The sequence below is a fragment of the Ranitomeya variabilis genome, chromosome 3, assembly GCF_051348905.1.
Source record: "Ranitomeya variabilis isolate aRanVar5 chromosome 3, aRanVar5.hap1, whole genome shotgun sequence".
NCBI lineage: Eukaryota > Metazoa > Chordata > Amphibia > Anura > Dendrobatidae > Ranitomeya > Ranitomeya variabilis.
In genome coordinates, this window is record NC_135234.1 from 712,751,000 (window position 1) to 712,768,435 (window position 17,436).

A 17,436-nucleotide genomic window follows, 5' to 3' on the forward strand; every position below is an offset into this window, starting at 1 on the left:
CCACCTGTCTAACTAGTTTACAGCACGGTCTTAGTTCCATTGAGCTTTTATAAGTGTTGTCCACTACTAGGACAGTCCCTTCTTAAACTAAATGTTCGGCCCCGATAAAATAATAAAGCCTATAATAACCTCCTGTGCTGACTCCGTTCTTCCAGTGTCGGCACGCGCTCTCCCCGCGGCTATGATGCGGTGTTATGAAAAGTGACGCCGGTACCCAATCGGCACTGGCGTCATTGTCTCTGCCTTTGTATGAACTGAACACGAAGAGGAAGCCAGGGATCAACTGCAACCTGGAATTCCTCTTGATGTTCAGTTTGTCTGAAGGTGGATACAGTGACGCCAGCGCTGATAGGGCGCCGGGCATCATGTGCCACAACACCGCATCACAGCCTCGGGGAGAGCGAATGCCGACACCGCAAGAACTGAGCCGCCACGGGAGGTGAGTATTGGCTTTATTATTTTATCAGGCTGAACATTTATTTTAAGAAGGGGTTGTCCTAGTAGTGTACAACCCCTTTACAGTATGTTTTTCTCTGAGATGCCGCAGTGTTTCAGAGTCAAACATACCTGGCTACTTTCAATTGGCCAGAGCCTGATACATGCTGCACAGTTTATTATTTTATCAGTATACAAACCTATTGACTACACAAAATTTAAATAAGAAAACCCCTTTTAATTGGAAGTGGAAGACTTAACTTAAAATCTGATTTTTCTACCCATAATAACCAATCAGCTCTTAGTAAAAGGTTCACATAGGCCTATGTGTCTGTCCATATGCTTTGAGCTTGGCTCAGCATCATTGTTTGGTAGAATGAGGAGAAATGTACTGAGCATGAAACACAAAAGGTCTTGAACCTGCAACCAAAATGGGGGAAATTGGGGTCTTGCAGTTTTCCTCCTGGCAGCTGCATATTCCCTTCTGCCCATATGAACACTCGGTGGACATGCATGTGTATGAGAAAAAAGGGTTTGGAAGGAATAACTGTAGAGCCAAAAGCTCTTGAAGGACTATGGGCTTCTTAGCACAGATTTCGTGGGGCTTTTTTGCTCTTGAATTTATATATATTCATCCAAGGAAAATGAATCCAAACCAAATGCATATTGCAGGAGTAAGATTTGCCCGTTTACTCCACCACGTATTGATGTCATATTCTGCTGAAATTGCCGACTAATTAAATTTGACTGGAATGTTGCATGGGTTTTATGTATACATTTTTTAACTCTTACAGATGTCCCGAGTGGATTCCACATAACCGCCGACAGGTTGGCAAAAGAAGGTGAAAACATGACCCTAACATGTTCCGTCAGCAAATATCTCTACGCAAACATTAGTTGGATTTTACGCAGGAGAGTAGAAAATCGAACAGTAAACCACAGCATCAGTAAGCACCGAAATGCAATCACAACTGAGTATTCTACGATTCTAACTGCGGTCATCCAGAACGCGACACGAGCCGATTCAGGAATCTACGAGTGTAGAGCGACCAACACCTTCACCGGGGACCTCATGTCTCAGAGTAAAGACATTATCATCAAAGGAGAACATAGTAATAGGAAAATTCACTTATCACGGACCTCTAAACAGAAAAGAAAATTATACAACAGAAAGTAGCACACCCCAATAAAAAAATGACTCAAACCCATTGTTCTTAAAGATTGTGATTGAAAATCAAAGGTACTGAACATACTTCCTGGAAGGACTGGAGAAATGGCTGCGGATGTATGGAGCGTTGGCTACACGCCAGTGCTGACCACATTCTTATCATTCTCTACTGTATCGGAAGCCAATTATATTCTTGGAAAAAAGAAAAACAGTCCAAAGATGGAAGATAGAGATAATGTTCAAAGATTATTCTGCAGATTTGCTCCAGTACACGAGTGTAGAATATAGTACTGAGGAGGAACATAGCATGCCTAGTCAACCTAGGCCAGATCTGTGGCCCAGTTTGTAAGGGTTAGGATTACTTTTTACTTTATTTTGTCTGAAGGCCAAAAATGTAATTGAAATCTCAGGTTTGGAAAATGGAAAAATTATAATGATTTAATGGGATGATGCAAAGTAAAAAAAAAATGGAACAATGTTTCAACTATGAATATCTTGGTTTCCATATGAATTGATATTGAATTGTCGATTGTCTGGTAGCTACAATGCACCTTACTGATTGAGCTGCTATATTACAGTGTCAGAAGGATCTGAGTGCTATGTATAGGAAAACGATCCAGAATTGAAGGTGAACCACTTATGATGAACGGAAGCCATTGTAGGATTATGAAACCCTTTTTTAGGCTATGGACCCGGTCATATTAAGTTATATATATATATATATATATATATATATTTTTTTTTTTTTTTTCATTTTTCAACTGGCAGCAAATACATATCTGAGTGAAATATGAAGTCATGGTTGTGGTGTATTTAGGGAAGATTTGGCCAATTATTTCTATGCAATTGTAGCTATATTATTAAATTATTTAATGCTTTAAAATACATGGCAGCATATACTGTATTGTTCAGACACTCAAATCATGGCAGGAGAACTTCCATCAGACCCTAATGCAACACATCTGATTAGAAATGTCAATCGGATCTCCAGAAGATGTTGATGGATCACTGTGTCTATACTGTATGGGGATGAAAAGTATATTTATTAAAGGATTTTATGTTGTCTTCTGGGATTGTGTATAAATACATATAAGATATGATATTGGAATCATAATATATATTTGTATTGCTTCAAAAGTGAAGGATTTTACTGAGAAGCACCAGATCCCTTCTAGGCTGATCTCCGGTTGGTTGATCATGCTGTTTAGAGTCTCATTGTCCTACGACCCCATACAGGGTGTTGGCCACGTGATCAATCATTGGGCAGAGCACCAATTAAGACAACGCTAAGATTAATTATCAGGAGGTGATAGGAGACCTACTTAGTGGCCATATGTAGCGACAGGTCACCAGAAGTCCACCATTGTTTTTGTTGTGTGCATCACGGATTTATTTAGGTGGACTTTTCTTTAGCTGGAGTTTGAGATGGTGTAGTGGTGCTGAACTTGGTAAATGGTGCTTACTCACTAACCATTCAATACTGGAAATATATAGCACATAAGTAAGAAAACTGCGATCTTCAGCCTGGACGGCAACTACATGTATGGTCTATTGAAATATTAACTTATTCTACTCGTCTTGCATTCGAGACACAATAGAACAATGATCAACCGGGAACAATGAGCAACGAATACTAACAGCAGCTAATGTACGTATGTACCGCTTCAAATCTTTACATGCAAGGCAAAGTTATTGGTAAAAACTCTTCTAAACTTGTTCGGTTGGATCATCTAAGGAACAAATCAATTTGTGACGATACTTTGGATGCTGTGGACGATATCTCAGACTCCTCTCAGTGGAGATATTTCATTTTCTCACCCTCAATGGCAATAGTTATTTCCAGATTGAAAAGCCTGTCTATATTGTACATATATACGTTCTCTGCAGTCGTATCGGAGAACTATTATATTGTAAAAAGCCAGCAAATATTTAAGAATAACCTATACTTTTATGTTTTTTTTAGATGATTGTACATAATGTCTTTAATATTTTAATATAAAATGTAATTAAAAGTAAATATTTGGCAATGCACTGAGTAATACGCTGAAGACAAAAGGTGTGACTAACTTCTTCTGCTGAGCTCACGTGTCCAGTAATCATTAGGTAAAGGCCTCGTGCACATGGCCCTACTTTCGGTCCGAGTGCAATCCGACAAAAACATTGGATCGCATTTGAACCAAAAAAAACGCAAGTTTGATCCAATATTCAGATCGCACTCACCCATTCAAGTCAGTGAGTCTGTGGGAACCATCAAACCGCACTCGGATGACATCTGAGTGCAATCCGATTTTCACAGACTGACAGAATGGAGACATTTTTTCTCCATCTTCTCATTCGAGACAATCAGATCACACTTTAATCGGACTCTGATCAGAGTTTGATTAGATTGCAATTTGCATAATTGGCCCGATTCTCTCTCGAAAAAAAAAAACAATTTAAAAAAAACTGATCAGTTTGAAACTGACGCACTAAAAACTGATCCGTTTATTTATTTCCAATGATTTTTTTTATATCACCAATCATTTCTCTTGTCCTGCTAAGATAAAATGATTGCTGCAGGACACGTTTGTTAAATCACTGAATTCAATGTGAAAAGATCCGTTTTTCAGGCATCGGCTTAGGGTCAGTTTGAAACGTATCCAGTTTTTTTGTTTTTGATCAGTTTGAAACCGATAATTATTGGACATGGAAACTCAGCCTTACTGTTGTATGATGGCGCGCCTACAAATATCTTCAGGCAAGATTTTGCTTTTTAACTTTTTTTCCTGAATTTCTAGATTCTAGAGAATAAAATTAAGGGGTCAAAGATGAATAAGTTCTGGACTTATTTCCCCAATATTCCTAACCTCCCACTTTTCCCCCCTTCCTGAATTTATTTCTTATCAATCAGGGCTGGCCCTCTATAAAATTACCGACTGATCACATATATATGTCCCCGCACAAATATTGCATTATGGAAACACATTATTGAGGGCTTAATTAATGGGACTTGTCACTTTGGACCAACATTTCACGTGTAGCCATAAAATAGGCACATTAGTTGTGTGGGAAATAAAAAACATTTGGTCTGGACTGGCCATGGGTCTACTGAAACACGAGGCTGTTAAGTCAGTAGACCTTTGGTGGTCCAGACATGTAAAACCGGCCTAAACAAGTGTTTGACTTAAGTCAGGAGAACCAGGACCTATCGGTTACTGGGACCTTGAGTGTTGTCCATGTGAACCCATCCTTAGCTGACAATTATTCCTTCTGATCCTTCCAGACACATGAACGCTATGTTCAAACAAGCATGCATGTGTTTCCAATGGAGACAGTGGAGTAAACCGCTGCCACCCATCTCTACGAGCAGCTTATCTACCGTCATAATGAAGGGATTAAGAACGTTAAAAGCCAGCATGCCTAACCATTCCTTCCACTTCTTAGGGGTCAGATAACAAGGTCAGCGGGTTTCAAAAAAAGAGGCTTCAACCGATAGTCATCTAATGTGTTTACGCAACCTTTAAAGCATAGATAAAGGTTTAAAGAAGTGGTAGAAATTAGGAAATGGTCAGCGCCACTTTTGTCCAAAAGTTGTGTTTGGTAACGCACTTCATCCAAATAGGACTAAGATGCAATTCTAGACACGACCTTTGGACAAGAGTGGAGCTGTTTATGGAAAACAAGTAGCATGACCAAAATGTGTCCTACTTTCAAAGGATATGCGCCATTATCGTTCTCTAATTTACAGACGTCAGTTTGGTCAGTTACCATGCAGCCCTAATCCTTTGTGTTTCCCTCTCTGTATTTTCATGGACTAAAGAAGGTGATGACATCACTATACCAATATCAAAGCAATTTCTGACAGATCTCCTTTAAGAGTGCTAAGGCTTCCGAGCTGTCTGAACGGTGCCGAGCCTATAAATATCTTGTTTTCGGATTCATTTCGTTAAGGCACAAATCCAAAATAAACAAGTCCTTAAATAGAATATTTGTGGAAAAGGGGACAGGAAGAATGGGATTGACAGAAAGCAGAAACAGAGTAGACACACAAGATGGAATTCTTCAGAAATCTGCAGACTTGGGGCATGACTTAATGTTTTCCCATTTAATAAAATAAACTACTTTGTCATCCAGCTCTTAAAAAAACGTGCAGAATCTTGTGAAAGTATGAATATGGGGCACGTAGGTTTTGGAAGTGAAAGAACCTGAACTGTATCCGATCAGTTCAAGTTTGTACCGCTAACATTCGAGGGGAGACCTCTAGGATCTATAGATCTCATATTGTGATGTTCAGGTGGCGATAATGTAGTAACTGGAGGTGAACGTCCACCGAACGTGTGACCTATAGAGACAACATGGAATTTTTTGTGCCATTTCAAGATGGAAGTCCTGGATATTAGCATGGTGACTACCTGAGATGGCTTTTGTAAAAAGCTTACATGAGCCATACATGATTATATATAGAGTGCCCAAAAATTGGTGGTTGCCAACTTTGCTTAAATATGTTTGGCACCTTTAGAAAGATCCCTTGATTAGAAGTTGAGTTCCTGCTCCTGGGACTATTTGCAATCAGCTGTAATCTATGGGAAAAGTATGGCAGCTGGTGTTTAATTTGCCTGCAGCGCCTCCAGAGGAAAAATTAAGCATTACAGAGTTCTGAACTAAAACAATGGGCTGCCCACAGAATGTATGCACATGGTGGGTCCTCCAGATATAGTGAAACTCTTTGTAGCCGCGCTCTGCTTCAGAGAGTCTGGATCAGGACAGCCCTTTCCGTTTCAATTCAGAGTTTCCTAATAGGAATGTATTTTATGAACCAGGCAATGAACAATCAGAAGTAACAATCAGTTATATTAAATTATAGAGTTGCATGATGAGGAAAGAGGGCCACTAAGGAGACTTTTGTTACCATAACATTTTAAGCACAATTTGACGCATTTCAGGCCAAAAGGTCCTTAGCCCTAAGCCTAATAATAATCTGCTGTCTGAAATAGATGAAGTATTTTGGGCGATTTAATGGTTTAATAATATGAATAATGGCTTGTCATGGCTTTCCTTATCTTTTTTGTTAAAGACACGTGCCTTGCTCTACTAGAAGGAAATTGCAGGAATGTGTTGTAGCACATAACCTTCTATAGTGCCTTCGATTTGTGTGGATTAGATTGTTCTTGGTCAGGCTAATATTTCTTTATGTAGTCACAAAACAGAACTGACAAGCGCCATTAGTGGTACAAGAAAAACACTAATGATGTAAAGGGATCAAATGATACTGTACTAAACGAATGTAGATTAAAGGGTTTCTCCCAATTTAGCAAGTTATTTCCAAGTAATAACTTGCTGATAGCTGGGGGTTGTCTATCTCTGGCAGTTTAATGGAGAACGAATGGAGCGATGGCGCTAACGAGTGGCCATCGCTACTTTAAAAAGGGGCACTTCAAAGCCTCATACATGAGATTGGTGAGGATCCAGTGATGAGACCTTCAGCGATTAGCAAGTTATTCTCTAAAAATTGGTGACAACTTGCTAAGTTGGTACAATCCCTTTAGTTATGAATAGATTTGTTGGGTAACAGATCTTAACCATATTAAAGTACAATAGGGTTTATAAAATTTCCATTTAACACTGATCTGGAAAAATGCAATCCAGTATTAGACTTGTTTTTTCCACAAACAGCGCCTCTATTGGCTATAGGCTCTGTCTGGAATTACAGCTGAAAATATAGAAAAAAAAAGCCATATTTTTGGAGTCCTGGCCAAGCTCAATGATAGTGTGAACAGACAAATTAGATGACTACTTCTTACTAGTGATGAGTGAGTGTGCTCGTTACTCGAGATTTCCGAGCATGTTCGGGTGTTCTCTGAGTATTTTGGGCGTGCTCGTAGATTATGTTTTTGTCTCCGCAGCTGCATGACTTGCGGCTACTAGACAGCCTGAATACATGTGGGGATTCCCTAACAAAGCGGCAATCCCTGCATGTGTTCAGGTTGTCTAGCAGCCGCAAATCATGCAGCTATGGGGACTCAAACATAATCTCCAAGCATGCCCAAAATACTCGGAGAACACCCAAGCATGCTCAGAAATCTCGTGTAACGAGCACACTCGCTCATCACTACTTCTTACCTGTCTACTTCCAAATTTTGGCTTTCTGTCCTTTAATTACTTGAAATATAAGTGAAGTCAATCACTAGTAGTTTTGAGGGTGGCCATTTTTCATGATATAATTAAGCAGGCAACATTAACGACCCATGAAGCTTACACTGTGAACTGGAAGGATACTTTCCATTAACTTAATACAGTTGTGTATATTCATTCCATATAAACTCATAGGTCAACATGTAACTTATTTAATGTCCGATGTCAGAAATGACTTATTTATAGAGTGATAACCGTCAATATACGTTAACATTGTTCTATTTTAAATATACGTATTTCAGGGTCTCTTCATTGCAATACAATATCTTCTGTGGTAGCATATCCTATGTATATTGTATATATTTTCATATTTTAAGGTGGCATTTTAATTAATATTGAAAATTGTATTAACAATTTATAGAATATTCTTATTTTTGCACGTGTCTGTGGATTGGATATGATATTTTTTTTGTTTTTGTAACCTGGATTTCTTAAGAAAAAAGATTAAATTTGGATGATTGTTATTAAAAGTGATGTTTTCCTGTTTTACTTTTTTCTATCAATTCTCCATTATTCTGTACACAATAGGCAACTGGTCTGTGCAATAATAGGGTCAATCTGCTACAATGCAAGAGACTGGTACCCACGGGTGGTTTTTAGCACAGCAGGAATAGCATTCGGACAGGCAGACAAGTTCTGGTTGGGAACCTGTAAAGCAGTTTCCTCCCTCATGATCCTAAATTGGGGTCTCATGACTGCACTTTTCTTTCACGTGGGAATCGCCATTGTAAGTGTAACAAGTAAACAATGGCATTTCCTCTAAATTCTGCTTTTGAACAGAATAAATATGTTGGGAAACAATCAATAATGTGACAACAAATGATACATTCAGCAGGACCAACAAATACGTCCTGTATTGTCGTCTTCCTTTCTGGGATTGTATCCTGAAAGTAAAAAGACTTATACATAGTTGGGAATAACTGGAAAACTAGATACAATGTGAGCTTTGTGGAAATTAATTGAGATGAGAATAACATTTGTTTCGAAGTTTTAGAAATTCACTGAACTCGATGTAACTGACGAAAAATGGCCACAGCCATTTTACAGATTGCAGAAGATTGCATCAACCAGAGAAGGCTCACATGACATTGGGCATGACCAGACAGGCTTCCCCTTGCAATTCTAACATCATATAGTATAGAATAGCCTATCAGGGAGGAATATCATATCCTATATAAAAGCTGATGCAGGGAATGTGTAAACCATTTTGGATTGAATCTGAATATTATTATTTATATTTTTTTAGTGCACCATTGGTTCCATGGTTCTCCACATGAGAAAGGGTCACATGCAAAATACAAATATAAATTACAGTGAACAAAATAACAGGGACAGACTGGTATAGAGAGGAGAGGGCCCTGTTCTTGCGGGCTAACATTCTAATGGGTAATGGGGAAGGAGGCAGTAGGTTGGGGGTTTCCAGCAGCTCCGGTGGTGGTGATGGCCTGTTAGTTTTCTTGTAGAGTCACTTTTTCAAGTTCCGTCTGAAAGTTCCGAATGAGGTGGATAATCAGATGTGCTGGGGCATAGAATTCCACGGGATGGGGGATACTTGAAAGATTTTTGGAGGTAATTGGGTAAGGAACGTGTAAATGTGGAGGAGAGAAATAGGTCTTGGGAGGACGTGTGGGAAGATATCAGGAGAATAGTTCGGAGATAGGAGGAGATTGATGATGGACAGCTTTGTGGGTCAATGTTAGTAGTTTGAACTGGATATATTAGAGAATTGGTAGCCAGTGACAGGATTTGCAGAGGACAGAAGTGGAGGAATAGGTAGGAGAGAGGTGGATTAGTGGGGCAGCAGAGTTAAGGATGGACTGGAGAGGTGCCAGAGTGTTAGCAGGGAGGCCACAGAAGAGAATATTACAGTAGCAATAAAGAGAGGATGTCACAGCTTACTATAGAGAAAGAGAAAAAGCCATAAACATTGGATGAAACGGGACAGATAGTGTATAGTGAACAGTTGCCACCTGTTTACCCATAGCCATGTTGAGGTCATTTTCATATTTTTAAGGCTGTATTTGCATTAAAAAGCTTTAAAGGGAATGGGTACAGTCCCATGAGACCTTAGAGTGTTATATACATCTATTAAGGACAATTGGTATACTTACATTTTGGCAAAAATAATTTTGACAGCTTTAGAATTCCTGTTAGGTTCTCCTGGAGAGGTGGATTCACCAAGCCTAAGGTTCAGGTGAGCACAAAGGCCAGTGCAATAGGCAGGAGAGGCACATGGGAAGTGGATAGTAGAGATGCTGGAAGTCGCAGACAGTTAACAGAGGTATGGAAACCACAGGCAGACTGGTAACTGAGGTACTGGAAGATGCAGGCAGACACGTAGTTGAGGTACTGGAAGCCACAAGCAGACAGGTAGCTGAGTTACTGGAAGCCACAAGCAGGCAGCTGAGATACTGGAAGCCACAAGCAGGCAGCTGAGGTTCTGGAAGCCGCAAGCAGACAGGGAACTGAGGTACTGGAAGCTGCAGGCACCCAGGAGATGTCCTGGGGACCGCTGACTGGGAACTGTGTACAGACAAACTAAAAGTCTTAATATCAAGACACAAGTGTGAGTCTTGGTGAGTCTTAAATAGTCCCAGCCATCTGCAAAGTTTGATGTGGAAAGCAGCAGAGTTTAGTGGACCGGTGTGAGTGAAGCAAAGATTCGATTTGAGACAGGTGGGTAACAATTCCAATTTCAAAAGATTTTCTCATCTTTGCATTTAGCTTTATTTTATTTTGTGTGTATTATTGTGGAAATTCTCTGATCTCTCTCTCTTTGTGCTCTCAGTTTCCAGCCACCATGCAAATGCAAGTTAAGATCTGGCTAGCCATCTCTCTTCACTTCTACTGCAATATTTCCATAACTCTGCTTACAATTAATTTGTATTTATGTGAATCATTCTTATGCAACATACAGCTCTATGTGCTGGGTACAATGGGAGGAAGATATTCTCAATGATGCGTGTGGAACACAGTGTGCGAAACTTGGTAACTTTTGGAAGTTGCCCTGCAAGAAAACCCATAGTGCAGTAAATCTTTATTACATTGTCATGTGTTTTTTTCAGGCCTCACCCAGTCTAATGCACAGAAAGCCTTCTGAAACAGTTGCTTTCTGGGAAGTTTTGGGAGGCTTTAACTATATATTCACAGAGAAAATAGGATAAACTGTATAATGGCATCTTAATATTCAAAGATATATAGCAATAGAAAAATTACCTCTTTAAAAATGTGTAAATCTTTATTAGTTAGACGCATTAAAGACGAGGAGCAAGAAGATGCCCTTAAAAAATAATAGGGTAGGAAGGGGAAAGGGCACCTACTTAATGCTTATAAGACCCTAATACTAGTTGCCCCTCCCTGGCTCGCAAAGGTTAGCTCCCTAAAATTACATAATGGCGACCCACTCAGCGCAGGCTATGCCCTATTGTTTCCTAATAAGGCATCTAAAGGCTAGAAAAAGCAAAATAATAAATAATTTCAGAGCCTATTGATAAAGCTATTGAAATAACAAACAGGACAGCATTTCTATATATATAAAAATGAGTGTGTGTGTATCAGCCACGCCCACTCCACGTAGCCCCAACCAATCACTAAGCATCTTTCATTTCACCAGAGCTGTTTAAAAGAAGCTGAGCTGTGATTGGTTGCAATGAACAACAGTTGTGGTAACTGAGGCCTATTATTCTTATCATTTCTATGGTGTTATCGTCCTTCTGTAAAGCTGGAAATACACAACTTATTACCGAGCCGACACAGACCACCTCTGCCACAGACTGCAGGGGGAGCCCAGAATCAGGAACTTCTTTGTCTGGCATGAAGCATCATTAACTTAAATCTTCAAACACAGATTAAAAAAAGAAACACAAGACGGATTTCTCCAACCCAGGTATCATTTTAATCATGCCAACCTGACAATGTTAGCTCTGACGGGATGATGTGGGATATTAGGGGTAGTAGTCAGGTGGCTCTGGCTGACGGGATGATGTGGGATATTAGGGGTAGTAGTCCGCTGGCTCTGACGGGATAATGTGGGATATTAGGGGTAGCAGTCCGCTGGCTCAGGCTGATGGGATGATGTGGGATATTAGGGGTAGTAGTCCGCTGGCTCTGACGGGATGATGTGGGATATTAGGGGTAGTAGTCCGGTGGCTCAGGCTGATGGGATGATGTGGGATATTAGGGGTAGTAGTCCGGTGGCTCAGGCTGACGGGATGATGTGGGATATTAGGGGTAGTAGTCTGGTGGCTCTGGCTGACAGGATGATGTGGGATATTAGGGGTAGTAGTCCAGTGGCTCTGGCTGATGGGATGATGTGGGATATTAGGGGTAGTAGTCCGGTGGCTCTGGCTGATGGGATGATTGGGATATTAGGGGTAGTAGTCCGGTGGCACTGGTTGACGGGATGATGTGGGATATTAGGGGTAGTAATCTGGTGGCTCTGACAGAATGATGTGGGATATTAGGGGTAGTAGTCCGGTGGCTCTGGCTGACAGGATGATGTTGGATATTAGGGGTAGTAGTCCAGTGGCTCTGGCTGATAGGATGATTTGGATATTAGGGGTAGTAGTCCGGTGGCTCTGGCTGACGGGATGATGTGGGATATTAGGGGTAGTAGTCCGGTGGCTCTGGCTGATGGGATGATGTGGGATATTAGGGGTAGTAGTCCGGTGGCTCTGGCTGACAGGATGATGTTGGATATTAGGGGTAGTAGTCCAGTGGCTCTGGCTGATAGGATGATTGGGATATTAGGGGTAGTGGTCTGGTGGCTCTGGCTGATGGGATGATGTGGGATATTAGGGGTAGTAGTCCGGTGGCTCTGGCTGACGGGATGATGTGGGATATTAGGGGTAGTAGTCCGGTGGCTCTGGCTGATGGGATGATGTGGGATATTAGGGGTAGTAGTCCGGTGGCTCTGGCTGACAGGATGATGTTGGATATTAGGGGTAGTAGTCCAGTGGCTCTGGCTGATGGGATGATGTGGGATATTAGGGGTAGTAATCCGGTGGCTCTGGCTGATGATGTGGGAAATCTGTTCATCTTTGCACCGGAAGGAAAAACCAAAAATGTTGTTTACCAAAAGGCACTTGAATGAGTTGAAAATAAAATACTATCAATATTTGGGTAATCATTTAGTTAATTTGCGTTGCAAATCTGTAGTGTTGAATATATGATGTGAAATGTTTTTATGTGAAATATAATCATTATAATTTGCTATAACTAACCACGGTTTGTTATTATGCCCGGGCAACGCCGGGCTCTTCAGCTAGTAGTATATAATCATAGAATATACCTCCATAAGATAAAAAGGAGTACATTTTTACAAAACCATGTTACTGCCTTAACCTGTTTCCCCCATGAGATATCAGATTCACCAGAAGGCATGGTGGTAAGTCTTTACTTCCATATAGGATGATGCAGAGAAATGATAGATAAGAAGCCAGGCAGCCGGGAGAGGTGACTGCTGAGGTGAGCATTGGTAAAAAAAACAAGTACCTCTCCAGCCTCCCAGCTGCTTGCCGTACAGTCCTCTTCTTTTCCACAGTAGCGCGCTGCATTTCTGGCCTTTTTACTATAACCCAGGACTTATGGTCGTGTCTAGGCCTCAGAGATAACTTCATGTTGTAAGATCACAATATCTTGACATCAAGTCATGCCCCCGCAGTGTCCTTCGAGGTCACTCTGAATGAAGCTATGAGAGACAGGTAGAGCTGCACATCTCTGACATAAGGTACCTTCACACTACGACTACGACTTTGCAACGATAACGATAGCGATCCGTGACGTTGCAGCGTCCTGGATAGCGATATCGTTGTGTTTGACACACAGCAGCGATCAGGATCCTGCTGTGATATCGCTGGTCGTTGCTGAAAGTCCAGAACTTTATTTGGTCGTCAGATCGGCGTGTATCGTCGTGTTTGACAGCAAAAGCAACGATGCCAGCGATGTTTTACAATGGTAACCAGGGTAAATATCGGGTTACTAAGCGCAGGGCCGCGCTTAGTAACCCGATATTTACCCTGGTTACCATTGTAAATGTAAAAAAAACCCAGTACATACTCACCTTCTGATGTCCGTCAGGTCCCTGGCCGTCTGCTTCCCACACTGACTGTGAGCGCCGGCCGGCCGTAAAGCACAGCACAGCGGTGACGTCACCGCTGTGCTCTGCTTTTACTTTACGGCCGGCCGGAGCTCACAGTCAGTGTGGGAAGCAGACGGCCAGGGACCTGACGGACATCAGAAGGTGAGTATGTACTGTTTTTTTTTTACATTTACAATGGTAACCAGGGTAAACATCGGGTTACTAAGCGCAGCCCTGCGCTTAGTAACCCGATGTTTACCCTGGTTACCCGGGGACTTTGGCATCGTTGGTCGCTGGAGAGCTGTCTGTGTGACAGCTCTCCAGCGACCACACAGCGACGCTGCAGCGATCGGCATAGTGTCGCTTAATGTGACGGTACCTTTAGTCAGATTGTGTAAAAATACCTCATGGAGATAAGAGGTGAAGTAGTGCCTAAGAGAAGGATAGCAACCTCCTCATTAAGGTGGAAGGCAGCGAACATGCTAGGGAGAAAAGAGGGTGCTGAACACAAGACCATTGTTTCCAGGAGAAGGAAAGTGAATGGTGAGAGCCACCTCTCTGAGCTTCACCTGATGGAAGAGATCGCTAAGAGTTAAAAAAAAAATCACCCTGCAGGAAAGCCAAAATGGAGAGATGGAATTACACCAGCGCCCCCAAAAGTGGTATAGTGAGTTTATGAGAAAGCAGCAAAACAGATATATAGACCTGTGTGAAAATCTGTGAACCGAGCTTAAAGAAGTTAACAAAAAATCTGTTACGCTAAACACTCAAACAAATAGAGCCATGTACAGTGGGTACAGAAAGTATTCAGACCCCTTTAAATTTTTCACTCTTTGTTTCATTGCAGCCATTTGGTAAATTAAAAAAAGTTAATTTTTTCACATTAATTTACACTCTGTACCCCATCTTAACTGAAAAAAACAGACATGTAGTAATTTTTGCAAATTTAATGAAAAAGAAAAACTGAAATATCACATGGTCATAAGTATTCAGACCCTTTGCTCAGGAACTCATATTTAAGTCACATGCTGTCCATTTCCTTGTGATACTCCTTGAGATGGTTCTACTCCTTCACTGGAGTCCAGCTGTGTTTAATTAAACTGATAGGACTTGATTTGAAAAGGCACACACCTGTCTATATAAGACCTCACAGCTCACAGTGCATGTCAGACCAAATGAGAATCATGAGGTCAAAGGAACTGACCGAGGAGCTCAGAGACAGAATTGTGGCAAGGCACAAATCTGGCCAAGGTTACAACAGAATTTCTGCAGTACTCAAGGTTCCCAAGAGCACAGTTGTCTCCATAATCCTTAAATGGAAGAAGTTTTAGACCACTAGAAGTCTTCCCAGACCTGGCCGTCCAGCCAAACTGAGCAATCATGGGAGAAGAGCTTTGGAGAGAGAGGTAAAGAAGAACCCCAAGATCACTGTGGCTGAGCTCAAGAGATGCAGTAGGGAGATGGGGAAAAAGTTCCTCAAAGTCAACTATCCCTGCCGCCTTCCACCAGTTGGGCCTTTATGGCAGAGTGGCCTGAAGGAAGCCTCTCCTCATTGCAAGACATATGAAAGCCCACATTGAGTTTGCTAAAAAAACACATGAAGGACTCCCTGACTATGAGAAATAAGATTCTCTGGTCTGATGAGAAAAAGATAGACCTTTTTGGTGATAATTCTAAGTGGTATGTGTGGAGAAAACTAGGCACTGCTCATCACCTACCCAATACAATCCCAACAGTGAAACGTGGTGGAAGCATCATGCTATGGGGATGTTTTCCAGCTGCAGGGACAGGGCAACTGTTTGTCTTTGAAGAAAACATGAATGAGGCCAAGTACAGAGATATCCTGGATGAAAACCTCTTCCAGAGTGCTCTGGACCTCAGACTTGGCCGAAGGTTCACCTTCCAACAAGACAATGACCCTAAGCACACAGCTAAAATAACAAAGGAGTGGCTTCAGAACCACTCTGTGACAATTCTTGACTGGCCCAGAGCCCTGACCTAAACCCAATTTAGCATCTCTGGAGAGACCTGAAAATGGCTGTCCACCAACGTTCACCATCCAACCTGACGGAACTGGAGAGGATCTGAAAGGAAGAATGGCAGAGGATCCCCAAATCCAGGTGTGAAAAACTTGTTGCATCATTCCCAAGAAGACTCATGGGTAGTGTTGAGCGATACCGTCCGATACTTGAAAGTATCGGTATCGGATAGTATCGGCCGATACCGGAAAAGTATCGGATATCGCCGATACCGATACCCGATACCAATACAAGTCAATGGGACACCAAGTATCGGAAGGTATCCTGATGGTTCCCAGGGTCTGAAGGAGAGAAAACTCCCCTTCAGGCCCTGGGATCCATATTAATGTGTAAAATAAAGAATAAAAATAAAAAATATTGATATACTCACCCTCTGACGCGCCCTGGTTGTAACCGCCAGCCTCCGTTCATAAGAATGAGCGCTTGAAAGACCTTAGATGACGTCACGGCTTGTGATTGGTCGCGTTGCGGTCACGTGACCGCTCCGCGACCAATCACAGGCCGCGACGTCATCTAAGGACTTTCAAGCGCTCATTCTTATGAACGGAGGCTGGCGGTTACAACCAGGGCGCGTCAGAGGGTGAGTATATTAATATTTTTTATTTTTATTCTTTATTTTACACATTAATATCGATCCCGATACCGATTCCCGATACCACAAAAGTATCGGATCTCGGTATCGAAATTCCGATACAGCAAATATCGGCCGATACCCGATACTTGCGGTATCGGAATGCTCAACACTACTCATGGGTGTACTAGCTCAAAAGGGTGCTTGTACTCAATACTGAGCAAAGGGTCAGAATACTTATGACCAGGTGATATTTCAGTTTTTCTTTTTTTAATAAATTTGCAAAAATTACTACATTTCTGTTTTTTTCAAGATGGGGTGCAGAGTGTACATTAATGAGAAAAAAATTAACTTTTTTGAATTTACCAAATGGCTGCAATGAAACAAAGAGTGAAAAAGTTAAAGGGTATAAATACTTTCCATACCCACTGTATATACAAACACATGTACCATATGCAAATATCTCTCCAAGGATCTGTTTATACTAAGGAAGGTCTCTGTGTGGCGCCTCTGAGGGTCCAGTCGACACAGAGGTACTGCACCTCAGCCAGAGGTGTGGTACACCACTCTCGGGTAAGGAGGGGGCACTACCCGAGACTCACACACTAGCATCCAACACCACACCACTCCAGGCCAGGGGATCTGGGTGGACCCTAATGAGGGAGGGCCCCATCTCAGGCTGGAGGGGGAAACTAGGTAGAGGGTGTGGGTGGAGAGAGTGACAGTTAGAGGAGTTGTCATGGAAACAAGAGGGAGGAGTTAGTGAGTCTGAGAGTGAGAGGAGAGCAGACGAGAAGGAAGAAGCTCCAGAGAGAAGGGGTCCTGGGGAAGTGGATCCACCCGTGGTGCCCGAATCCACGCTGACCGTAGTCGGGTGGAAGGACCAGGTTGCAGTGGGGGACCGGCCTCCAGACTAGTGGATGAACTACAAGGCTCAGCCAGCAAGCCGGAGGCTGTGGTATCTGTATGTGCC

The 17,436-nt window shown here is 41.9% G+C and overlaps 1 protein-coding gene across 1 annotated transcript in view; it reads left to right on the top strand.

The window, feature by feature from the left end:
• FLT1 (fms related receptor tyrosine kinase 1) overlaps positions 1-8,238 on the top strand; it is a 70,419-nt gene extending 62,181 nt beyond the window's left edge. Inside the window, exon 13 of the mRNA XM_077298288.1 lies at positions 1,230-8,238. Within this exon, the coding sequence (XP_077154403.1) occupies positions 1,230-1,612 (383 nt within the window). The 3' untranslated portion in view covers positions 1,613-8,238. The remainder of the gene's footprint in view (positions 1-1,229) is intronic.
• The last annotated feature ends 9,198 nt before the right edge of the window (positions 8,239-17,436 follow it).